General features: G+C 38.5%; 1 protein-coding gene across 4 annotated transcripts in view; it reads left to right on the forward strand.

Annotated features, from left to right (window-relative positions):
• The window catches only part of ZMAT4 (zinc finger matrin-type 4), a 386,463-nt gene that overhangs the window by 280,316 nt on the left and 78,586 nt on the right, over positions 1–27,561 (forward strand). For all 4 annotated transcript variants that reach the window (XM_003942398.2, XM_074383839.1, XM_074383838.1 and 1 more), the window contains one exon: positions 26,177–26,273. In XM_003942398.2, coding sequence (XP_003942447.1) covers positions 26,177–26,273 — 97 coding nt within the window. The remainder of the gene's footprint in view (positions 1–26,176; positions 26,274–27,561) is intronic.

A 27,561-nucleotide genomic window follows, 5' to 3' on the forward strand; every position in this document is an offset into this window, starting at 1 on the left:
TAAAAGGACTAGTCTAACATGAAAATATCTCAATTCTTAATATATATGCACCTAAAACTGGAGCTCCCAAATTTATAAAACACTACTACTAGACCTAAGAAATGACATAGACAGCAACACAATAATAGTGGGAAACTCCAATACTCCACTGACAGCACTCAACAGGTCATCAAGACAGAAGTCAACAAAGAAACAACAGATTTAACATATACCCTAGAACAAATGGACTTAACAGATATTTACAAAAAAATTCTACCCAACAGTAGAATATACATTCTATTTATCAGCACATGAAACATTCTCTAAGATAGACCATATTATAGTTTATAAGTCTCAATAAATTGAGGGAAATCAAACTATAAGTACTCTTTCAGGCCACAGTGGAATAAATTTTGAAATTAATTTCAAAAGGAACTCTCAAAACCATACAAATACATGAAAATTAAATAACCTGCTCCTGAATGATCATTGGGTTAATAATGAAATCAAGATAAATATGTAAAAATTCTTAAAACTGAATGATAATAGTGACACAATCTATCAAAACCTCTGGGAAACAGCAAAAGCAGTGGTAAGAGGAAAATTTCTAGCATTAAATGCCTACATCGAAAAGTCTGAAAGAACACAAACAGACAATCTAAGGTCACACCTCAAGTAACTAGAGAAACAAGAACAAACCAAACCCAAACCCAGCAGAAGAAAAGAAATAACAAAGGCCAGCACAGAACAAAATGGAACTGAAGTAAACAGAAAACATCACAAAAGATAAATGAAACAAAAAGCTGGTTGTTTGAAAACATAAAATTGATAGACCATTACTGGGATTAAGCAAGAAAATAAGAGAGAAGATCCAAATAAGCTCAATTAGAAACAAAACATGAGATATCACAACTGATAACAAAAGATTATTCAGGGCTACAATGAACACATTTATGCATACAAACGTGCAACCCTCTTAGATTAAACAAGGAAGAAATGGGAACTCTGAACAGACCAATGACAAGCAATGAGACTGAAAAAGTAATAAAAAAAATTGCCAACAAAAAAATATTCAAGACCAGATGGATTCACAGCTGAATTCTATCATTCAAAGAACAATTCTTACTAATCCTATTGACACAACTCCAAAAGACAGAGAAAGAGGAAATCCTCTCTAAATCATTGTCTGAGGCCAGTATAACCCTAATAACAAAACCAGGAAAGGACATAACAAGAAAAAAACTACAGATCAAAATAGATGCAAAAATCCTCCACAAAATACTAGCTCACCAAATCCAACAGCATATCAAAAAGATAATCCACCATAATCAAGTGAGTTTCACAGCCAGGATGCAGGGATGGTTCAATGTATGCAAACTAATAAATGTGATATGCCACATAAACAGAAGTAAAAACAAAAATTATATGATCATCTCAATAGATGCAGAAAAAGCATTTGACAAAATCCAGTATCTCTTTGTAATCAAAATCCTCAGCCAAAGCAGCATAGAAGGGACATAGAGTAAGGTAACAAAAGTCATCCATGCCAAACCCACAGCCAACATTATACTGAATGGGAGAAAGTTGAAAGCATTCTCCCTGGGAACTGGAACAAGACAAGAATACCCACTTTCACCACTTCTATCCAACATAGTACTGGAAGTTCTAGCCAGAGCAATGAGATGAGAGAAAGAAAGAAAGGGCATCCAAATGAGCAAAGAGGAAGTCAGATTGTCCCTGTTCACTGATGATAGACTTGTAGACCTAGAAAACCCTAAAGACTAATACAAAAGCTCCTACATCTGATAAATGAATTCAGTAAAGTTTCAGGATACAAAACCAATGTACCCAAACCAGTAGCACTGGTATACACAAACAGCAACCAAGCTGATAATCAAATCAATAACTCAGTGCCTCTCACAATAGCTGCAAAAACACAAAATACTTAGAAATATACCTAACCAAGAGGGTGAAAGACCTCTACAAGGAAAACTACAGAACGCTGCTGAAAGAAATTATAAACAACACAAACAAGTGGAAACACCTATCCCATGCTCATGGATAGGTAGAATCAATATTACGGAAATGATCTTACTGCCAAAAGCAATCCACAAATTCAATGTGATTCCTTTCAAAATACCACCATCATTGTTCACAGAACTAGAAAAAACAAGCCTAAAATGCATACAGAACCAAAAAAGAGTCCACACAGCCAAAGCAAGACTAAACAAAAAGAACAAATCTGGAGGCATCACATTATCTGACCTCAGAGTATAATGTAAGACTATGGTCACCAAAACAGAATGGTACTGGCATAAAAACAGGCACATAGACCAATGGAACAGAATAGAGAACCCAGAAATAAAGCCAAATATTTACAGGCAACTGATCTTTGACAAAGCAAACAAAAACACAAAGTGGGGAAAGAACACCCTATTTAACAAATGGTGGTGGGATAATTGGCAAGCCACGTGTAGGAGAATGAAACTGGGTCCTCATCTCTCACCTTATACAAAAATCTACTCAAGATGGATCAAAGACTTAAATCTAAGACCTGAAACCATAGCAGTTGTAGAAGATAACATGAGAGAACTCTTCCAGACATTGGCTTGGGCAAAGAGTTCATGATCAAGAACCCAAAAGCAAATTTGACAAAAATGGAGATAAATAGATGGGACTTAATTAAACTAGAAAGCTTCTGCACAGCAGAAGAAATAATCAGCAGAGTAAACAGACAACCCACAGAGTGAGAGAAAATCTTTGCACACTATGCATCCAACAAAGAACTAATGCTCAGAATGTGCAAGGAACTCAAACAATCAGTGAAAAAAAAAAAAAAAAACAACAAAAAAAACCACACACACACACACACAAAAAAAAAAAAAAAAAAAAAAAAAAAAAAACCCAAATAATCTCATCATCAAAAAGTGGGCTAAGGACATAAATAGATAATTCTCAAAAGAAGACATAAAAATGGCCGAGAAACATATGAAAAATGCTCAACATCACAAATTATCAGGGAAATGCAAATCAAAACTACAAAGCAATGTCATTTTACTCCTGAATGACTATCATTGAAAAATCAAAAAAATAATAGATGTTGATGTGGATGTGGTGAAAGGGAACACTTTTACACCCTTTGGTGTGAGTGTAAACTAGTACAACCACTATGGACTACTTGTAAAGATCTACTTTTAGTTCTTCAAGGAATCTCCACTGTTGAGTGTGGAGATTCCTTAAAGAACTAAAAGTAAATCTACAATTTGATCTAGCAATCCCACTGCTGGGTATCTACTCAGAGGAAAAAGAAATTAATGTATGAAAAAGACACTAGCACATGCATGTTTATAGTATTGCAATTTGCAATTGTAAAAATGTGGAACCAGCCCAAATATCCATCAAGTGGGTAAAGAAAATGTGATATTTATGTATATAAACACACACAATACTACTCAGCCACAAAAAGGAACAAAGTAATGGCATTTGCAGCAACCTGGATAGAACTGGAGATCATTATTCTAAGTGAAGTAATACAGGAATGGAAAAACATCTTATGTTCTGACTCCTAAGTGGGAGCTAAGCTATGAAGAGGCAAAGGCAGAAGAGCAATGCAGTGTACTTTGGGGACTCAAGGGAAAGGGCAGGAGGGGGAGGAGAAGAATACATTAGGTAGAGTGTACACTTCTCAGGTGATGGGTGCACCAAAATCTCAGAAATCAGCACTAAAGAATTTATTCATGTAACAAAACACCACCTGTTCCCCAAAGCCATATTGAAAAAATCAAGTCAATTAAAAAAAAATCTGTTGCCTGTACCAAACATATTTTGAGAAGCACTGATGATGTAAGAGGAATAAAACATACCTTATAGGGTCCCCAATTTCTCCCTTGCCTTCTACCTTTGCCTGCCTGCCTGCCTGCCTTCCTTCCTTCCTTCCTTCCTTCCTTTCTTCCTTCCTTCCTTCCCTCCCTCCCTCCCTCTCTCCTCTCTCCATCCTCCTTCCCCCCTTCCCTCCCTCCCTCCTTCCTTTCAGCTTTTGACATTTTCTTTCCTTCTTTCTCTTTCTCTTTTTCTTTCTTCTTTCTCTTTCTTTTTCTCTTTCCTCTTTTTTTCTGTTTCTTTCTTTCCCTCTCTCTTTCTTTCTTTCCCCTCTCTGTCTCCTCCTTCCCTCCCTCCCTCTTTCCTTCCTTCCCTCCCTTTCTCCCTTCCTCTCTTTCTCCCTCCTTCTCTCCCTCCTCCTTTCCTCTCTCTCTCTCTCTCCTTCCCTCCCTCTCTCTCCTTCCCTCCCTCTGTCCCTCCTTCCTTCCTTCTCTCCTAATTTCTTTCTTTCTTTCCTTCTTTCTTTCTTTCTTTCTTTCTTCTTTCTTTCTTCTTTCTTTCTTTCTTTCTGTCTCTTTACTTGTGAACTTTGAAGACCTTTTAAACCAACACTTGCTAAATTACTTATTTTAAAAGATTATTTTGATGGTTATTAATACCCTGGACTGCAGTTTCTGGTTAAAGTGGAAAAAATGCTGCCTAGGTCAAAATTTCAAAGACACATACGGGACTTTCCCCTACTCTGTAAAATCCTGACCCTGTTTCCACCACCAGGAGTCACCTGGTCTTCAGTGTTCCTGAGGATGCATCGAATGCATCGATTGAATAGTTTTTTGTTTTTTTGTTTTATTTATTTATTTTTTTAAATCTCTATCTGAATCCCTTACATTGTTTTCTTTCAACAGCTAAAAATATTTGAAAATATTCAAGCAATAGGGTGCTGAAAGTGAGTCTCATTTTCAAGTTGAGGGGATGGAGGTGAGTCTTAACCTGCTTGCCGTCGGTCTGTGACACATGCGTGGCAGTTAAGTGTTCAGGTGTGGACAGAATAGTAGATGTTTTTTCCTAACGCATTGGGCTAGAGGGACAAAAGTTACTTCTCTTCTGCCCAGTGGGGTCCCGTGACTTAAGAGAGGAATGGAGTAGCTTGCTAGTCTGTGGACAGCTGGGATGGGACGGGCACGGCAGTGTGGGCTGACAGCAGGAGATGAGAAGGCTCTGCTACCAGGACTACGTCAGGAATCCAATCTGCACACTCGTGGAGAAAGTGGAGCTTGGCACTCGAGACATTTGGAGCCCTTCAGAAGGCCTGTTATTAGGACTGTGACATCCTAGCAAGATCAGATTATAGCAAGCATGACTCACGGCTCTGTCCTGGAGCATAGCATTAGAACTTCCTCACTTCCTCTTGTTGAGATCAGGGCCGCCTAGGGACTGTCAAAGGCGAGGCTGAGCATGTGGTGAAGGGAAGGTGGGTTCAGCAGGGAAGGAGGAGGAAGGCTTTGTGGGCTGGAACCCGGGCAGGAACCTGCCCACACCCTGTATGAAGTGATGTAGGAATGCTTTAGTTTGTCCATTTTTATCTTGCTTAAAGTCAGCATGGCTCATGCCAGAAAGGAGGTCAGAATAACAGAATATTTGCAATATGCAAGAGAAATTTCACCTTGCTTATCTGTTGACTTTTGTCCTGGGAAGAATAATGGATGTTAGAGAAGTTGCAGATTGAGAGATCCAGTATATGGAAGTAAAGCAAAAAAAAAAAAAAAAAAATCTTTCTTCACCACCTTCAGTCCGCTAAATAGCTTCAATACATATATACACGCACATGTTTAATTAAGCAGCCATTTAGTGAGCAGCACAGGGAGCAAGACTCTTGCAGGTGGGGTTAGATAGAGGATGCCTGTCTTGAGACGGCATTGTTGCTTTGAAGCAGTTTTTAGCAAGCAGGGAGATGTAGGCATGGCAGCACACGAGACTATGCTAGCTCAAGTAGATCAGGACCAAGGGGAATCCCGCACTCTGCTTGAATGGAGATAACAGTCTAAGGAACCCAAAGGGTGACTCAAGCACTGTGCATGGTAAGGAAAGACAACAGAAGGGACCAGTCTCGGGAACGGAGGACTCACCGGGCTGAGGGAAGGGGGCCCCCTATGCCTCCCACCATTCTCCTTAAACAGTACGTGCTCAGGCATACCCTTCCCCCCTGCATCTCCTGTCCAGATGTCTTCAGCCCACTTTCCCACCTGCCTTTACGCACAGCCCTGGGAGAGAAAGCTACACGTAGGTGAGCATGGCCATTGGCTTCCGCAACTCTTGTTAAACTTTAGCTCTCAGGTTGAGGGAAGCTGACATTTCTTTAAGATGGCTTTTTATCAGGTGAGGTGTTCCATATTTTTCCCAAAGGGAAAACTTACTTTTCATGGAGAGGGCCCTTTAAATACTGGAAAACCCTTTTTTTAGTCCAATTTTTCCAATTTTACCTGGGCAATATAGCTCTTTAACTTCCTGGAAGTCATTATGAAAAAACATTTATGTCTATACATGTATGTGTGTGTGTGTGTATGTATACATATGTATGTGTGTGTACACATGTGTGATATATTTGACAATGAGATTTCTACTAATTCACCTAAATTATAGACCAAAATTGAATACCTACTATGTGTCAGACCCTATGTTAGAAATATGTAAATCAATCAGACATTTCTTATTCCCCAGCGGCCTATAACCAAGTAGAATAGGAGTGCAGAGTATTAGATAACCAAAGTGTAATGAGTGAAAAAGAGAGAAGCAGGAGAAAGAAATTACAATGAGGGAATGTGTGATACCTTAAGATTTCATTTCAGAAGTGTTTCAGAATAGAGGTCAATGTCAGACATTAAGAGTTCAGAAAATCTTACATAAAACTTCTGATTGATTTGTCTATTCCTCTTACCGAATTAACTATTTTGCAGTCAAACTCCTCCCCCTCCACCCCAAATTGTAATAATTCACTAAATATCAGACATTTGTAGTGCTGATCAGGAAAAATCCTGTAACCATCCAAATCTTTGGTGGTCACTACACCTAAGAACTGTAGGTAGAACATTAAGGAAGCACTTTCTAGCTGTTGGGATTGTATCTCTTTGAATTTTAGGACAAATATTTTATCTATTTTCTTATACATGTCCTCATAGAGTTCCAAAATAAATTCATTATCTTTTTAAAAATATACATTATGCAATGTATATTTATTGCAGCACTAGGCACAATAGCAAAGACTTGGAATCAACCCAAATACCCACCAATGATAGATTGGATAAAGAAAATGTGGTACATATACAACATGGAATATTCTGCAGCCATAAAATAGAATGAGATCATGTCCTTTGCAGGGACATGGATGAAGCTAGAAGCCATCATTATCAGCAAACTGACACAAGAACAGAAAAACCAAACACCACATGTTCTCGCTCACATGGACACAGGGAGGGGAACAACACACCCTGTCAGAGGGTGGGAGGTGAGGGGAGGGAGATTATTAGCACAAATATCTAATGCATGCGGGGCTTCAACCTAGATGACTGCTTGATAGGTATGGCAAACCACCATGGCATATGTATACCTATGTAACAAACCTGCACATTCTGCATATGTATCCTGGAACTTAAAGTAACAAACAAACAAAACATATATATGTATATATATGTGTATATGTATGTGTATATATATACATATACATACATACACATACGTACATGTATATGTATAAATACACACACACACACACACATTGTGCATTACTTTTTTCTTTTTTTTGAGATGAAGTCTATCTGTCACCCAGGCTGGAGTGCAGTGGCATCATCTTGGCTCATTACAACCTCCACGTCCTGGGTTCAAACAGTTCACCTGCCTCAGCCTCCCAAGTAATTGGGATTACAGGCATGTGCCACCATGCCCAGCAAATTTTTGTATTTTTAGTAGAGATGAGGTTTCACCATGTTGGTCAGGCTGGTCTTGAACTCCTGACCTCAGGTGATCCACTCGCCTAGGCCTCCCAAAGTGCTGGGATTACAGGCGTGAGGAAGTGTACCCAGCCATCTGTTGTGCATTAGGTTCATGTCCAAAGAAGGTGTATCACTCACTTATTGACATATGAGAAAGAAACATTAAATCGAGTGTGCCCTTTTTTTTCTGAATTGTGGTGTAATCCTATAAAACAAAATTTAGGGAGTTTTTAAAATGCACATCGTCTTTGCCCCTTCAAAGATGTTTGAAACATCTTTTTTTGGAAAGGCATATTACTGTCTTGATGGGAGGGAGACAGACATTATAATTACTCTTAAAACTCCTCTCTCATCTATAAGCATTGGCTTTAAATTATCATGAAATTCAAATAATACCTCAATAAATTTTCCCATCCAGGTTAAAGAAAAAGAATCGTTTGAATATTTCTCTAAAGATTAAGCATTCCTTCAGAGTTCAACTTATCTGCATTACCTTTTAATGTTTATTCATTTCATTTGTTCATCCATTCATCCATGAAAACATTTATTGAGCACCTGTATGTGTCAAGTACTCCTCTGAACTCAGAAATATGAATTAACAAAAGACAAAAGAAAAATCTAACTATTGAATGTTAGGTTCAATGCAGCATTTCCAAAAGTAATTAAAAAGTAAAATATATAATGTATTACCTGTTCCTAAATGCTGTGGAGAAGGATAAGATAAAATAGGGGTAGGGGCTGTGGTGTGCAGTTTAGCTGGAGCACTCAAGAAAGCCTTCACTGAGGTGACATTTGAACGAAGCCTGGAAGGAACTGAGGGCAAGCCCTGCCCAGATCCAGGAGATGAGCAGACAGAAGAAGCAGCAAGCCCAGGCCCAGTTTTCCAATCTGAATGATTGCAAGTGGCCTGCACACCAGTCTCTCTCCCTCTGCTCTTCTCACCTCCATTAGACAACTATCCACAAAGGAGTTGGAGTAATCTTATTAATAATATTTCAGTCTAATGACTCTGATCAAAAACCAAAGTCACCAAGTGACCTGGAAGTCCTCACATTGTCTTGACCATTCATGTTGAGTGTATACATGTGCTAAATTCTCTTTATTCATAGCAGTTATCTTCTATACTCATCTCTCCCTGAGACGCTAAATAAGCCAATATTGAAATATTGCTTCTACAAGAAATATGTACACCTATCTATCTATCTATTCATCCATCCGCATATCTCACATAGAATATAATCTTAAATCCTAAAAACAACTCATTCTGGATTTTCTTTATTTACGAAAGAGAAAATGAGGCACAGGCATAGTTAAGTGAGTTGCCTGGAGCCACCCGATTAGCAAGTGCCAGAGCTGAGACTCAAACCCCAGTCAACTGGTCCCAGAGCCAGAACTTCATGCACTACCCTATGCGGTGCCCACGGCCTTCATCCTCTCTGTGGAAGAGCTGGAACAGGGAGGCAGAGGTTGTCTCATTCAGCCTCAGCTGGCTACTTACACAGGGGCTACTCTATTGATTTTGCGCTTACAAATACATTTTATCAAGTAGACAAATTACAAATATGAATCTGTAGATAATAGTGAAGACTGAATGAATGTAGACATATACAGTCATGTGCCGCATAACAAAGCTTTCGTCAACAATGAATTGCATATATCATGGTGTTTTCACAAGATTATAATGGAGCTCAAAAATTCCTGTCACCTAGTGACATCCTGGTGATCTTGACCTCATGTAGACCTAGGCTGATATGCATGTTTATGTCCTTATTTTTCACAAAAAGCTAATAAATTTTTAAAAAATTAAAAATTTCAAAAATAGAAAGTCTTATAGGTAAGGATATAAAGAAAGAAAATGTTTTTGTACAGCTGTGTAATGCAATTGTGTTTTAAGCTAATTGTTATTACACAAGAGTCAAAAAATCAAGTTTATAAAGTAAGAAAATTACAGTAAGCTAAAGTTGATTTATTATTGAACAAAAAATAGGGATTTTGTTTTGTTCTGTTTTGTTTTTTGAGACAGAGTCTCTCTCTGTCGCCCAGAGTGCAGTGCAATGGCTCAGTTTCAGCTCCTTACAACCTCTGCCTCCCAGGTTCAAGTAATTCTTCTGCCTCAGTCTCCCAAGAAGCTGGGATTACAGGAAACTGCCACCACACCCAGTCAGGTGTGGTCTATAAATAGATAAGGCCACTGAGATAGCTGTATTAAACTGGGAGGCCCCCTGTCATGTGTGCCACAGAAAAGTCTCACATGAAAGTGGCAGTGGGGCTGTCAGGTGTCAGGGTGTCAGTGTCAGGCTGGCATAGGGGAAAGGAGAAGCAGGCAGCCGTCTCACTTTGGTGCTTCGAGGGCCATGTCTATAAAACTCTCCCCAGCCCAATTGGCCACACCTGAAATTCACAGACTAATTGAAAAAATAGTTTTTATAAATGTAGCATAGCCTAAGTGTACAGTGTTTATAAAGTCTACAGTGGTGTTCAGTAATGTCCTAGGCCTTCACATTCACTCATCACTCACTCAATGACTCACCCAGAGCGACTTCTAGACCTGCAAGCTTCAATCACAGTAGGCACCCCCTACAATGTACTATTTCTTATCTTTTACATTGTATGCGTGTGTGTGTTTTTTTCCTTTTTGAGATGGAGTTTTGGTCTTGTCACCCGGGCTGGAGTGCAATGGCACGACTTTGACTCACTGAAAACTCCTCCTCCTGGGTTCAAGTGATTCTCCTGCCTCAGCCTCCCTAGCAGCTGGGATTACAGGCATCTGCCACTGTGCCTGACTAATTTTTGTGTGTTTTAGTAGAGACCGGGTTTCACCATGTTGGCCAGGCTGCTCTCGAACTCCTGTTATTAGGTGATCTGCCTGCCTCGGCCTCCCAAAGTGTTGGGATTACAGGCATGAGCCACTGTCCCCAGCCTTACATTATGTTTTTGCAGTACCTTTTACATAAATGCTTACCACTCACTCACTGACTCACCCTGAGCAACTTCCAGTCCTGGAAGCTCCATTCATGAGATGTGCCTTATACAAGTGTGCCATTCATATTTTTTATGCTATATTTTTATTGTACCGTTTCTCTGGTTAGGTATCCTTAAATATGCAAATACTTACCATTGTGTTATAGTTGCCTACGAATTCACTAGAGTAGACTCTGTATAGGTTTGTAGCCTAAGAGCAATAGGCGATACCCTATGGCCTAAGTGTGTAGGTAGGAGATACCATGTAGGTTTGTGTAAGTACACTCTGATGTTCAAAGAACAAAATTGCCTTATCATGTGTTTCTCAGAACATATCCCTATCCTAAAGCAACATATCACTGTGTGGTGTGTATACATATACATATACACATATATATGTGTGTTTGTATACATTTATACACTTATATATGTGACTCTGTGTGTGTGTATAATTTTTCTATTTGGGTGCATCAAAGTCTCCTGGGAGATCCATCTGAACAGTTGGAAAGGTGTTACCACTCTCCACAAAGCCACTGCCTGCTCAGTGTTCAGAACAACCCTAGAACACCAACAGCATTGTTCGCAGAGGCTGTTGATAGAGGGGAAAAACAAGCCTTCAGATGGATCCTGGAGTGCTCTCCTTAAAAATAAAAAAAAAAAAATGCAATTACATGACTTTCAATATATCCTTTTGCTTTTCCTTTTTATCTAGTTTATGAACATAACTAATTACCTATTCAATAACCTCAATCACTCAATTTAGGAACAAAGCAGGCAAAATATATTGAGATCCACTGTGTCAACAGCTTTCTTAGAAGCAGTTCGTGTAATGTCGTATCTTCCATGTTTTCAAAAAAATTTTAAGAATGAAGAATAGGGATGATTTTCCATTCAAATCGATGCCAAGAAAATATAGGATGATTAGTATATAAGTAAGCATTTGACCTGTCAAAAAAGACGGGTATAAATAGCATCTGTAAGAGAAGGCAGCCTGCCAGAATAATTTGAATATGCCTGAGGATGCCAAAAATGAGGGTTCTTTTCAGAAGATTAAATTGTTATGAAATGTCCCACTCACAAGTTAGGTCTTTCTTTTTGTCCAAAGCAAAGGGTTGGCATGATTAAAAATAATCATAGTTTACATTGATTGAGCTGTTTGGGCTTTTTCAAAGTTGTTTACCTGTATTAACTCATTTAATTTTCATATGAACTCTATGAGTAGGTACAATTATTATGTCCATTTTAAGAAACAGACACATAAAGGTTAGAGACACATATTGAATGAAAAGAGGGAAATTAGGGAGCTCTTCTCCATGAAAATGATCTGTAGGTATGTTATTTTTTCATTTCTTCTGTCTCCTCCTTATTTTCAGGATCAATATATTTGGAATTTTTGAGTTAGAGTCATTTCTCGGCTTTATACAGTGTTTTTGTTTTCTACATATCAACACTTTCTCTTATCTATAATTTGTGAGCTCTGTTATTCTCTCTACCTTGTAAATCAAATGAGATCAGGTGTGGTCTATAAATAGATAGGGCCACTGAGATAGCTGTATTAAACTGGGAGGCCCCCTGTCATGTGTGCCACAGAAAAGTCTCCCCTGAAAGTGGCAGTGGGGCTGTCAGGTGTCAGGGTGTCAGTGTCAGGCTGGCGTAGGGGAAAGGAAAAGCAGGGAGCCATCTGGCTTTGGTGCTTTGGGGGCCACTGTCTATAAACTTTCCCCAACCCAACTGGCCGCACCTGAAATTTCACCTTTAAAGGTGTTTACTTCTGGTGTTGAAGACTTTCTAATATTCCTATTAAAAGATCAATACTGTAGGACACAGTAGACAGCCAGGACTTAACACAGCATTTGGCAGGCTGGCTACTGAAAAAAGAAAGACCTGCTGTAAGAGATGTGTCTCCAAGCAGGAGGGAAGGAAGATCAAAGAGCTAGAATGACGCCGAAGATTAGACCTCGGTACCCAACAGCTGGCTTATGTGTGAATGACAGAGAGGGCGAGGGAGAAAGCACAATCTGGTTTTAATAAACCAGATTAACAGGATATATTGACAATTAGCATTTTTTTTTGGACTCTAAGAAGAGTCCTATTGAGTCTGGAAAATCACCACCAGTGCTGCATCCGCTTCCCTGGGCCTTTTCATTGGCCAGGTGGCAGGTAAAGCTTTAAAGCTGAGGTTGATGGAGACACATTAGGACTTTGAGCTGATGTAGCTAAAGGGTAAATATCACAATCCTTTGACAGCTGTAACCTATCACTATTGATGCTTACTTAGGAAAATCATAGAGGCCAACAATCCCCAACACTTGGGAAGAAATGAGAAATAGCCTGGAAGAGACACCACTGCAGGGAAGACAGAAGGGAAGAGGCAGGCATCTAGACTTGTTCATTCTACATACTGCTTTCTACCACCCTAGCTAGTAACAAGTAACTGAGCTTCAGTCTAACCCACTGTGTACCTTGATACCATAACCCACAACTTCACGTTAGAAGCACAGTCCACTTCAGGCAAAAAGGCAGCTGAATTAACAATTGTGTTTTCGAAAAAATGAATCTTATGAAAACATTTTACATAAAAAATATGCCCTGCTGTGTTAGTGCTTCCAGTATCCATTGAGATCTATGGCACTGCCATGGGAAGAAAAGAAAAAGCACGTTTCATGTCTTTGAATTTTCATTTGCATCACATCAAAACCCAGACCAACAAGAAGATATTGCCCCCATATGCTGTTATTTAATATATGGTTAAAAGTCACTTTGAGTACACTTCAAAGGAATAGAGTGCTTCAGAGTAGGTCTATTTATTTCGGGTTTCTTAACGTTCAATTCAGAGCACAAAAAAACAAACAAACGAAAGAAAACCAGCTAAATTCCTTAGGTTTCTTGAGGTATGCCATAGTGACTATCTCCAAGACCAAAATCAAGCTTATATGGAGACGATTTGCTCAAATGTTAAAATCTATCATCTCCCCTCTGCCACACAGAATACGTCTAAACCATCATCCAGTAAAGCAGCTCTTTAAATATTTAGAATGATCCACTGTGTCTCATCTGAATCTTCACAGTAGGATGACAGTTTTCCAGCCCCTTCTTGGGTCATGCATCCAACATGGCTAAAATTGTCTTTTAATTACTGAGAATAAATTTCTTCCCTAGCTTTGGATTTTGTTTGTTTGGAAACAGCTTTTGAAGATGCAAAGCCATTTGCCTCCCAATTGAATTTTCAAAGCTTTGCATATATACTATTTAAATAGAGAAAGAATTGGTTTAGAAAATGTGTGTTCTTTGTTTAATCGACTGTTTGGTACCCTGCAGTCTATGCCTGCAGGCAGTGCGATGAATTCAGAAGCCTAAGCATTTAAACATCCTGTACTTTGGAATGACTGTAGTATGGAGTAATAGAATAACACAGACTTTTTTTTTTTTTCCCCCAAAGGCAATACAGACTCTAACTAGGTCTGTGGCAACCCCTGATGTTGGTGAGTTTTCTGATACTGAACTCATAGGGAAGAGCTGTTTTCACTATTAAAGTGTAAGATCGAACGTGCCAGCATTCCTCATATTATTCTTATGGGGGTGGCATGGCAAACTGTCATAGTTTCCCAAAGGGTGATGTCCCCGAGGTTTCTTACTTGGGGCACCTTAAGTTTTGTGCTTAAAATTCGATGGGAAACTAACGGGTGTTCCATACCCATATCCCCCATTTCAACTAGAGCAGCCATGCTTTCTGTTTTTCACATGACAGTTTCAAAATCAGGTGGTCGTTTTATTTTTTAAACAAAACAAACAAAAACAAAACCAGAGTTGTTCTATTTTCCCTCCCTCACTCTATTTTTTCCGTAAAAGACCTAGTATAGTAATTAAGGTAATTAATTTTGAAATAGGAAATAAAGTTTTGACTTTAATGTCTTTGAACCATGATTTTCTCATCTGTAGAAAGAGCTAATAGTATTCATAAGGTGGTTTTGAGGATTAACTGTGATAATATCCCTTTCATCCTTTTAGGCTTCCTTGATATCCCCCAAATTCCATATCAGGGTTTGATGAGAAGAATAAACCATCACAGTAGATATAGAATAAGGCCTTTATGATAAGGATTAGACCTCATGCAATTGTGGGAGCTGGTGAGGCAGTCTTGGTAAGGCTGTTTTTCTGCATCTTTTGTGGGACCTGCTGGAAGAATAATGGAGGTGAGGTAGGGAGGAGCAGAGAGAAACAGCACTGGGGTGGGGAGGGAGACAGTGGAGCCCAGGAGGACAAACTGGAGGCTGTGTCTGTGTCTTTGTGTCCCCAGCCTCAGTCACATGGGTGACTGACCTGCAGGATAGACTGGGTCCTTGCACCCGGTTCCTGCACACACATCTGGCCCCGGATTCAACAACCCTGAGGGTGGAGATGCAGTGGGAGCTGGAGGTGCCTGTGGGCATGGCCTTGCCCCATGCATGAAGGTGAGACGGCAGATCAGCAATGATTCCGTACAAAGTGTCACTGTACTAACCGCTCTTTCACACTCTGGAACTTCCTTCTCTTACCTACACCACCTTCATACATGACCTGACCATCCCTGTGGCTTTAGATGTCACCTATGTGTTAATGACTCCTTCATCTACGAGCACCTTCCTTGTCCTGAATTTTCGACAATACACGTTGATGGGCTGGAGCTTGGAAGACACGGGCATGAAGAGTAAGCCACTAGCACCCCACTCCTCACCACGAACAGCAGTGGCTAATAGATGATGGAAACCTCTCCCTATCAGCTGAGGTGAGGGCTCATAGTCTTTTCAGAGAACTCTAGACAGTTACTACCAACCAATCATAATTGACACATGAGCTGAATTATATTTGCTATCCTTAGAGGAATAAGTAGAACTCACTGAGATGGAACCTAATGGGAACAAGCATTCATATCTAAGTAATCAAGCAGAAAGATAGAGAAAATGAAGATGTGGCTTAGCAGAAATGTGTGTGGAAAAGCCTAGGAGAATTGATTGATAGCAGGTTCAATATGAGTATAGATTAGCGTCTCAAGGTACACACACACACACACACACACACACACACACACACACTCTTATACTCAAAGCTTTAAATGGTGTCAATAGAAGTAATAGTCACAGGATCTGTGACTGTCCTCTACTTTGCACTGATGAGACCACAGTAGGGACTTGGCCCTCAGTTTGAGAGTTGTAGTTTAAGAAAATTATCAACGAACAGGACATGCCATCTAGAATGGCATGGAGGTGACGCAGAAGCTCCAAAGCACATTCTAATGAAGCACACTGTCAAAGTGCGGGTTGACTTTCAGCCTGGTAAACAAAACCGTAGGGGAGATACCTCTGAAGTATTTGATGTAATTCAAAAGATGAGAACACATTTGTGCTAGGAACCCACACAATGCAGAATTTAGGCTACTGGATAGAATTCAGCTGTATTTAAAAAAGTGTTTAGGCCAGATAGGGTGACTCACAACTGTAATCTCAGCACTTTGGGAGGCTAAGGTGGAAGAATTGCTCGAGCCCAGGAGTTTGAGACCTGCCTGGACAACATAGCAAGACTTCGTTTCAACAACAACAACAAAAAAAATAAAAATAATAGCCAGGCATGGTGGTGCATGCCTGTGGTCCCAGCAGAATACTAAGGAGGCTGAGGCAGAAGGATTGCTTGAGCTCAGGAGTTTGAGGCTGCAGTGAACTACAATCATGCTACTGTATTCTAACCTGGGTGCAAAGCAATTCCTCATGTAGGAAGGAAGGAAGGAAGGGAGGGAGGGAGAAGAGGAAAGGAAGAGAAAGAAAGGGAAGGAAAGAAATAGAAAGGAAAGACAGGCAGAAAGGAAGGAAGAGAAAGAAAGAAGGAAAGAAATAAATAAATGGAAAAAAGGAAGAATGAAAGAAAGAGAGGGAGGGAGGAAAGATGACAGAAAGAAAAGAAAAAAAAGGAAGGAAAGGAAAAGAAAATAAAAGAAAGAGAAAGAAAAATAAAGAAAGAAAAGAAAGGAAGAAAGAAAGCAGAAGAACAAAGGAAGGAAGGAAGGAGGGAAGAAAGGAGGGAGGGAGGGAGGAGGATGGGAGGGTAGGAGGTCTTTAAGTGTAAGATGTTTCATGCCTCCAATGGTATTAGGATAGTTACAAAAATTAATTCTGCTTGTCAACAATTTAATAAATTTATACAAACCCTATGGAGTTTTGGAGGGACCAGTGGTATCTTCAAGCCTTGGAAGCTTTAAAAAAATACAGATTTCTAAGTTCCAATCTAGATTTACTGAATCATAATTATCTCGGGTAAGGCTGAAATTTCTGTTTTTAAAAACTCCTACCTGATTCTCACTTGTCAAGTGGGCAGATATGAGAAGACTGGACTAGATATCAAAAGAGCTTTTCATACTTCCTTGATTCTCTTTCTAGTCCCTGTCATGGGAGGCAATATTCACAGTGGGAGGAGTATAGACTCTTGAGCCAGAATGCCTGGGTTCGAAACCCAACTCTGTCTCCCACTAGCTAGAGGGTTTTGAGCAAGTCTCCATACCTCAGTTTCCTCCTCTGTGAAATCAGTATAACGACAGTATCTACCACTAGGGTGCTGCAAAGAGTAAATGAGTAAACGGGAAAACGGGTGAACAGTCAGCACATCAGTGCTTACATGTGGCATATACCAGTATTAGCCATTTTCTTTCTGCTGAAAGATGAGAAATTCATGTACAAGACAGTTTGATTAATGAATGCATTGGAAGTGGAAGAGAAAGAAATTACTCAAAAACAAAGGCCTTACTGTTTTTACCTTTATATTATTAATCATCTTTCAAAATAGTTCAGCTTTAGTAAACATTATAATGCAGAACATATGTAAATATTTCTTTGAGCGTTTCGAGGTTATCAAAGCATCAGTATGAATATAAATATTTCTTTCCGGTAATTGAAAACAATAAAAATTGTAGGGAGTTAATGAGGACAGAAACTGAATAAACTGAAGCTTCCGATTTGCAGAGGTTTATGTATAGAACTACATCCATCTAACATTTAAATATAAAAATGAAGTGTAATGTGCAGCTCTTGAGTATACAATAAGACAGATTTTGGTAAATGAATATACTCTGTAACTACCAGCCCAAATCAAGATATAGAACATTTTAATTACTCTAGAAAATTCCCTTTTATTCTATTCCAGTCAATTTCTGTGCCACTTTTTAGGCAACGTGATTCTGAAATCTATTTTTACAGAAGAACTTTGCTGTTCTTGAGCTTTAGATGAATGGCATCATACAGGATGTACTCTTTTGTGTCTGACTTCTACATCTATACATTATGTTTCTGAGATTTAGTTATGTTGTTGCATTCATCTATAGATTTTTTTTTTTTTTTTTTTTTTTTTTTTTTTTTTTTTTTTGAGACGGAGTTTTGCTCTTGTTACCCAGGCTGGAGTGCAATGGCGCGATCTCGGCTCACCGCAACCTCCGCCTCCTGGGTTCAGGCAATTCTCCTGCCCCAGCCTCCTGAGTAGCTGGGATTACAGGCATGCACCACCATGCCCAGCTGATTTTTTGTATTTTTAGTAGAGACGGGGTTTCACCATGTTGACCAGGATGGTCTTGATCTCTCGACCTTGTGATCCACCCGCCTCGGCCTCCCAAAGTGCTGGGATTACAGGCTTGAGCCACCGCGCCCGGCCTCATCTATAGATTTTTTAAAAATTCCAGGTGTTATTTTAATTGCATGAATACACCACATTTTGTTTGTCAATTCTTTTGTTATGGACATTGGGGTTGTTTTGAGGTTTGGCTATTGTAAATAGAGATGCCAGCAACATTCTTGTAAATTTTTTTTTTAATACAAAGTATTTGCTCCTTTTAGGTAAATAGGAGTAAAATTTCTGCTACTAGACATTTCTTGTCATAAGGTAGATATATATTTAACTTAATATTAAGTACTATCAATCCATTTGCCAAATTATTTGTTTCATTTTGCAATCTTCTCAGGAATGTGTAAAATTCTAGTTCTTCCAGATGGTCATTGACATTTGATATGGTTTTAATTTGATGTTAGCATTCATAGTGGGTATGCGATAGTATTTAATTGTTCTTTTAATTTGCATTTCCCTAATGACAAATGATGTTGAGCACCTTTTCATGTGCTTATTGGTCATTTTTATGTCTTCTTTTATGACACATGTGATAAATTATTTTGCCTTTTATCAAATTAGTTGTAGGAGTTAATGATATATTCTGGATACAAGTCCTGTATCAGATACATCTTAGAAATATTTTTCCCTAGACACTGTCTTATCTTTCTGTTTTCCTAATGGCATCTTTTACAGGCAGAAGCTATTGCTTTTTATAAAATCTAATTTATCACTTCTCAATAGTTAATACATTTTGTTTCCTAAGAAATCTGTGCCTATTCTAATTTCATGAAGATATAATTTTATGTTTTTATAGAAGATATTTAATGGTTTTATGTTTTTATAGTTTTGGTTTTTATATTTAAATCTATAATTAATGTTATTGTTGATGTGTGTTGGAAGGTATTCTTAAGCTTTATTATTGGTTAAATTGTATTTAGAACTGTTAGGTTCTCCTGATGAATTTCTTCCTTTGTCATTATAAAATACTTTCTCAATCACTGGTAAAATGTCTCGTCATGACATCTATTTTGCCCAATATTAATATAGACACTTCAACTTTCTTAAACTTATTTCCATAAGTTTAAGGATGTCTTTTTCTATCCTTTCGCTTTCAACCTATAAGTGTTCAAAGTACATCTTTGAATTCAGTGTATATTTAATCTGGCTTTTTATCTAGTCTGATAGTTTTGGCCTTTTGACTATTTAATTCATTTATATATAATGTAATTATTGATCTCGTTGACATTAGCCCTATAATTTTGCTATTTGTTTTCTATTTGTTTCTTTCATTTTTCTGTATTGCTATTCCTTCTTTTCTGTCTTATTTTGAATCTAATGCTTTTTATTATTCTATTTTATTTTCTCCATAATTTTTAGCTTTCTTTCTTTGTATTTGCTTATCTGTTGTTCTAAGGCACTACAGTATACAATCTTAAATTATCACTACTCCATTTCATATAAAATATAATAGCCTTTCAACAATATTGTTCTAGTCTGACCCATTCTTGAGCTACTGTTGTCATATGTTTTACATGTCCATAGATTATAACAGCATAATATATAATATAGATATAGTGTTTTAATTTTTTCTTTAAATTGTTTGCTTCCATCAAATAATTTTAAAAGGTAGATACCCACATATTAATAATTTCTGAGATTTTTCTGTTTTTTTTTTCCCATAGATCTGAGTCTAAATCTGGTATCATTTTCCTTCCCCCAGAAGATCTCTATATAGAATTTCTGTAGTACTGGTTTGCTGGCAAACTATTCATTTCAGTTTTGTTCATTGAGACTATTCTTGGCCTACCTTCAATTTTTGAAGGATATTTTTGCTGGAAATAGAATTCTGAGTGAACAGGTTTTTTTTTTTCTGTTTGTTTTTCCTTTTTAATTTTTTCTTTTATCACTTTCTGTTCCTTGAGCAGGTCAGTCCCGTTTCCACTCTGGGCCTCTATGCTTGCTGTTTGCTGCCCCTGGTTAGCTCTTTACCCCACTCTTCACATCTCAGGTTAATCAACATTGTCTGGTTCCATTTCACACTTCTCCGAGAGGTCTGTTGACCATACTATCCCAAATCACTCTTCTTCTCACTTACTTTCTCCCTCATTATCCTGCTTGCATCCTGTGCAACAGTTTTACAGCCTTTAATTCTATTTTATAATTTGTATGCTTGTTTCTTGTCTTTTTCTCTGATTAGCTCCATAAGAAAATGTACTCTGTCTGTCTTATTTTCTCCTATATTCATAGCATTCAGCAAAGTATCTCACACCATAATAAAGGCTCAAAGATATCTCTCTAATGTAGAATGGATACAATTGAAGTCATAGGGACTTCTAGCTTTGCTATACTTGAGTAGTCACATACTGCTAAAGTCTCCGGGACCATCTGTTTTACAAACACCATGCTAGGAAATATAAATACCAAGGTGATACATCTTCAAGGAGCTTTTTCAGATCTCTGAATTAAAAACAATCTCCTCGTCTACCTCCTAAACATTTCACTTCATCCTCATTGTAATACTTTAAATTGTCTACCTTGCATCGTTGCTAATTCTATATCTGTTTTCTGTCTCCAACTAGATTGTCTGACAGGTCCTTGCAGGTTGGAATGATATTTTTCTAACCCATATTAGGCAGTCTTGCAGAAATAACCTTTAGGTCTGCAAAGGTGTTAGGATACTCTTAATATGGTGTTGTGCTGAAAATGAATTGAATAAGGAAGTTAGCATTTCTTTAGTTCTCCAAGGAAAAGAAGAGTCATATACTTCCAAAGTAATTAGGATTTCAACTGTGCATTAATAAAGCACAGTTCCCACCAAGGACACTGTGTCATGTGTGGAGGAGGACTCCTCTGCCCCTTCTCTGCCTTTGTTCTTGTTTATAAGCACTGCCTTTCCAATTTATAGTCCCTGCAGTTTGCATCGCAATAAAATGCCAAATAGTTTCTGCCCATGCCTCTGGCTGCAGAGCTTGAGAACTGTTACGGAAAGAAACAGATCGGAATATTTTTTAGATTTGTTGAAGTTCTTAAAAAATGCCCATTTTTAAACATAAATATTTATGCCTATTGCAAGCTGCACCTCTATTTGTTCTGGGGAGACCTTTGATTAGCCTGTAGCCTGAAGAGGACCCATATAAATAGTATTAGTATTTATTATGACAAGATTAATGGGGAACTCTGGAAGGAATAAACCCTGAAGCTGGTTTTAGTATTCTGATTCCATGCATAGAAAAGGAGATGGGTCAGCTCTGGATAAACATTTAAACAACTCACACACTGGTAGTGATAACTTATAGCCTTTGGGTTTGGGGATCATAGTACTCTTCAGAATCATGCATACCTGTGAAATGGAAAGGCAGTATAACCATAGCACTTTCTTATGGAATTGCTTTTTTTTTTTTTTTTGGTAAGGTCCTGTATTGTTCTGACAAATTCAAGTTCCCAAAAGGAGTATGATTTTATGGGAGAATTATTTGTAAAGTGCAGGTGTATGATAAGGTTGGGTATTATGTTCTGAAACTTCTTGTCTGTTTCCAAGCCCCAAACCAAAGCTTAGAGTATCAGAATCTCCAGAAGTTGTGCCTCCCTGGGAACCTGGATTTTATCATGGTCACCGGAGGATGCATCCACACTCTGAAGTTTGAGAGTCACTGCTTGAGAAAATAGGTTTCAACATTTGTCTGTTTTATCTCTGAACTGGCAGCTTGTACCTGAAAGGTTGTCAGTCTCTTAGGTTCCTTCCTACAAAGATCCCAGATACTTGTGGTTACATTGTTCTTCTCAAAATTAAATGGACTCTTAATTGAACAATTAGGTAAGTCAATACCTGACTATGTGATTGAAACGAAAACAAAAACAAAGCTAGCCCTCATGTCAACCCATCCAGCTTATGATATACATTTCAAATAGGTCTCTCTGAAATGCTCATTGGGCCATAGGAATTTGAACGCCTCCAGGAAGCTCTACTTTTTGTTCAGATTGTAGATATGGGCAGTTCTCAGGAAACTGACATTCAGCAAGCAGGACTCATTGGATTCGATGCAATCCTAAAGTAACTTTAGGCCAGGCGCTGTGGCTCACATCTGTAATTCCAGCACTTTGGGAGGCCAAGGCAGGTGGATCACTTGAGGGCAGGCGTTCAAGACCAGCCTGGACAACATGGTGAAACCACATCTCTACTAAAAATATAAAAATTAGCGGGGCATCTTGGCACATGCATGTAATCCCAGGTGCTTGGGAGGCTGAGGCAGGAGAATTGCTTGAACTCTGGAGGCAGAGGTTGTAGTGAGCTTAGACAGCACCACTGCACTCCAGCCTGAGCAACAGAGCGAGACCCCATCTCAAAAAAAAAAAAAAAAAAAAAAAAGAAAAAAAAAAAGAAAAAGAAAGTTCATTCTTGCCCTCCATTTGCTTATTCAAATAGTCTCTGTGGGGTTATTTTTTCCAATCTTTTAGATAGAAAACTGGGTCAAGTTTCATGAGTTTTCACTTACTTTTAAGTATTCAAAGAGTCCTTTGCTGACTTGTAAACACGTAAATTCTGTATTTCCTTAATTAATATATTTATGATAGAGCAGTAATTTTTAAATATTTCCAAAATTTACTAAAAGTTAGTTGTTCCCCTCTTCCAGCTCAGTTCTGCTTGGGGCTGTGTATCTGACATGGGAAAAGAGGGTGTGGGAGGCTTCTCTCTTTGTCTCTGCCTGGAGCATTTGCTTTTCTTCTTTTACCTCAATGCATTGTTCTGGTTCCTCCAGGGTTGAGGGATGCAGATGGAAGGCCTGCGAGGGAAATGGACATTTACTTGGTAGATCCTGTGCACAGCTAACCTGGATACTGCTTGACTGGGCAGGAAATACAAACTGATTCTTCTTCTCAGGATGCTTTTGTGAAAGGAAAATAAATCTTGGGACCCCAAAATCACTAAGCCAAGGGAAATGTCAAGCTGGGAAACTGGCCTCCCATTTTCTTCCTAAATAAGATAGCTACAAATTTTCAAAGCTACGTACAGCCCTCACAATTTGCCCATAAAGAAATTCCTTGTGGACAAAGGACTGACAGAATTTAAAGTCATCCCTCTGAGGCTCACCTGAGACAAAAGCATATGTGATTGTTTCCTCCACCCTATTGTTGATGTAAAAATGCACTTTCACTGAGCCAGACTAAATTCTGTATTTAGTGAGAGGCTGATCAAGGTCTCAAAAGAATGCAACCTTGTCTCTTGTCTACCCATGACTTGGAAGCCCCTGCCTCAAGTTATTCCACCTTACCGAACCACACAATGTACATCTTACATATATTGATTAATGTCTCGTGGCTTCCTAAAGTATATAAAAGCAAGTTGTGCCCTGACCACTTTGGGCACGTGTCCTCAGGACCTCCTAAGGCTGTGTCAGAGGTGCATCCTCAATCTTGGCAAAATATATTATCTCAATTGAAATCTATTGAAACCTGTCTCAGACATCTTTTGGTTTACAATTTCATGGCTTTTTCAGGGACGCGTCATTACTTAATACAGGCCAAGTAGCTTCTCTGGGATCACTTTAAGCACCTAGGCGACCAGATGAACACGTCTAGCATCTTTCTGCTGAAGTCTCATTGCCCTCAACTTCACACAGCCCTTTTGGGTCATATCTAAGAAGTCATCAAATCAGCTTCTCTCATACAGGGTACATGCAGCCTGTGGGAAGCTTTCACATATCCTTTCTTCTGACAAGCTGTGAGAACACAGGTCATGCCCAATTCTGCCCACTTTTATAGTTTGCCACCAGAGAAGATAACAAACCACAGTCTCGAGCCCTTTGGATCTTGCAGATGATGTCAGAGTCCAACCTACCACTTCCGAGTAACAAGAAGATGCTCCTCAAACCCTCTAGGTAGTTCTATAGAATCCCTTCTCTACAGGCTTAAGGTGAGGCGAAGAACTCCACAGTCCCACAAGGAACTCACAGTACAATACAGCTCGGTCTTAAGAAAGTATCTACCAATTTCTTTCTTCTTCAGTCTCTTCTTTATACTGGTGGTGAGTGGTCAGCACAGGTTCGTGACCACTTCCCCTAGACGTTCTGCACTGATGCTCTCTTACCTTATTTTGGCAATGTGGGTATATTTATCATTTGTGTCTAGGACTTCCCAGTAGGACTTCAGCTGGCACACTCATAGAGAAAGCGTTCCATTTTAACATCTCTTCAAAACAGTAAGAATAGTGAGCTCATATTGATCACTTGTTACGTGCTGGACACTGTCATATACATGCCATATGTCACTCAGCCTTCTCCATAATACTGTAGGAAAACGAAGTCCAGAGAGATCAAATAGTTTGCATGAAGTTACCCAGGGAGCAAGTTGCAAAGGTGTTCCAGCAAAAGGACATTTTATTTTCTTTTTAGGAAAAGAGGAATAACTTTGCCTCTTAGAAATTAAATATCATTCATTGATAAAAACAAATGCTACAGCTTTCAGTCCTGGTGTTTACTACGCTAGAACAGAATTTTGTACTCATTTGCTAAACATTATATATATATATATATATATATATATATGTCTTTTTTTTTTTTTTTTGAGACAGGGTTTTACTCTGTCATCCAGGTTGTCATTCAGGAAGGCAGTAGCAATATCATAGGTCACTGTAACCCTTGAACTGGGCTCTCAGCCTCCTGAGTAGCTAGGACCACAGCTGTGTGCCACCACGCCTGACTTTTAAAATTTTTTTGAGACAGGCTATTGCTATTTGGCCTAGGCTGGTCTTGAACTCCTAGTTTCAAGTGATCCTTCTGCCTCGGCCTCCCAAAGCATTGGGATTACAGGCCGTTTTAGTATCTTATTCACTTAGATCTTACAAAACCTAGTGATGTGATTGGCCTTATCTTTGTCTTTCAGATGAAGATACTGAGGCTAGAAAGAAGTTATGTGACTTTCTCTGGATCACAAAACAAGAAATGACTGGAGTCAGAATTAAAATCCAGCATTTCAGATCATGACCAACTTTACTTTTCTCTCTATTCTGAAAGGACTATTAGCAGAAAGAATGTGTTTCATTATGGGTTTCAGCTCTGTGGTAAATGTTTAGAGCTATTTGATTAAAGCTGCTTTTTAACATAAATTGGCTCTAGATGATGAGTCAAGATTTTTACTAAACTTCTGAAAGCAAAGATCATCTTCTTCAACTTGGATTCCCTAGTACCTGGCCCAAAGTTGATACTGTTTAGCGAATTAATTAAATGAATGAAAAAGTGAATGAATAGATTGTCTTCTAAATTCTGGTGGAAAGTAAGACTTCACACGAACCAGATTGATGTATTATTCTTCTCCTGGTATTTACATTTTATAAAATGATCCAAGAAGGAACACCTAAATGAATAATGTCTAGAGCTGAATTTCCATTGCTGCCATTGGAATAGAGTGGAAAGGAATTGGGATAGAGTTTTTTCCTGGAGTCTCAAATTTCACTGCAGAGATGACAACGTATTATGTCTACATGCTCTAGACAAAAATAGAATGTATGTTTCTTTAAACAGTATAAAATGTCCAGAACAGTATAAAATGTCCAGAAACACCTTACATCAACTCAAAGAAGGATGCTCTAATAATTTAAGCCATCCAGAAATGGAATAGGCTGCTTCTAACATATTCATTTTCATATTTCTGCTAAAAGAACTGTTGTCTGTACTATGCAATAAGGGGTTGAAGTGTCGGTGTAGCAGACCAGGAGTTCTCTCAGATACTCTGTCCCTGAACTTCTGGAGTTGCTAGGATTCATGCAGGCAGTTGATGACTGGATGCAACTAACCAGGTCTGTCTGTCATCCACAGGTCTGAGGCGCAATTACAGATGTACCATCTGCAGTGTCTCCCTAAACTCAATAGAACAGTATCATGCCCATCTGAAAGGATCTAAACACCAGACCAAGTAGGTACTTTTGTGCTTTCATTTTTTGGTTTCTTCTGTGTAACTTTTAGTAAGATGATTAAAGGCTAAACACTTCATTTATTTCTAAATAAGTAGAAAGGAAATTATATCTCTTTTGCTTCAAAGTTCACATGATATTTATGCTTACTTGAAGAATGGCTTCTTCTCTTTTTTTTGGCATGAGTAATGAGAATCTTCTATTTTTTTCACTTTTTCAAGGACAGTTTAACATACTTTTATAAAATTGGGACATATTGTAATCTGTACTGTTTTAAAATAAATAATATTATTCTCATTTGTAGGATGTCCCAAACTTTGGTGATGTGAAGACAAATTCTATGAATATCTTCTCCCACTTTCCCTTTCTGGATGAATATTGTTGATTATTATAGAAACATAACAAATCCCCCAGTATATTAAGTCACTTGTATACATAGCTAATTCCAAGTGAATGGAAACTCATTCCATTTTTTTCAAAGATTCTCGTAATTTTAAGCTGAGAAAGGCTTACCAGACAGCATTTCACCCATATTTATGCTATGCAGCTCTTTAAAAACCACTGACATTAACTTCACAAACATTTTTAAACCAGCTGCTAGGACTGTTAATAAAATGCTAATAAAACATGAAAATAACAAAGAATGTCTCAAAAAGATGTAATTTTCCTGAGCATAATTGTTTTCATTTCTCTAGTATTCATTAGGAGGATCATGTAACAGCTTGGACTGTATCAAGATCTCATGAATTATGAATGTTAATTTAACATTTACCGAGAGCCCACTATGTGTCACACTCCAAGCTGTGCACTGGGGAAGAAAAGATCGAGTCTTTCCTCTTGTGGAGTCCCCTGCCAGGCTGGGTAAACAAGTGTATAAACCCATAGATTGTTCTCTAATGCCACGTGCATACCCCGAGCTTTAAGTATGGGGGAGGGCAAGCTTTAGGGGACACTGGTGCAGAAGCTGGGGCATGAAGATGAGGTTATGGTCTGATTTTGGTCAACACACTAACTTTGTTTCTTAGCACAGCACTAGACACATTTTAGGGGCTTTATACACTTTTGATTAAATGAATATGTGATTTCAAAAGATGAGTAACAATTTTCTAGACAGGAGTATGAAATGAAGCATTACAAAGCAAAGAAATTGTTTTGCAAAGATATTGTAAAGATGTACCTCACAGAGGGGAGTCCGGCTCAGGTGAGAAAATTTAAACCCAGGGTTAATTATTGACTCTGTTTTCTCCTCAATATTACGCTGTCTTGTGAGTTAAAGCCAATTCCCTGGCT

Source organism: Saimiri boliviensis, chromosome 13 (genome assembly GCF_048565385.1).
Source record: "Saimiri boliviensis isolate mSaiBol1 chromosome 13, mSaiBol1.pri, whole genome shotgun sequence".
Classification (NCBI taxonomy): Eukaryota; Metazoa; Chordata; class Mammalia; order Primates; family Cebidae; genus Saimiri; species Saimiri boliviensis.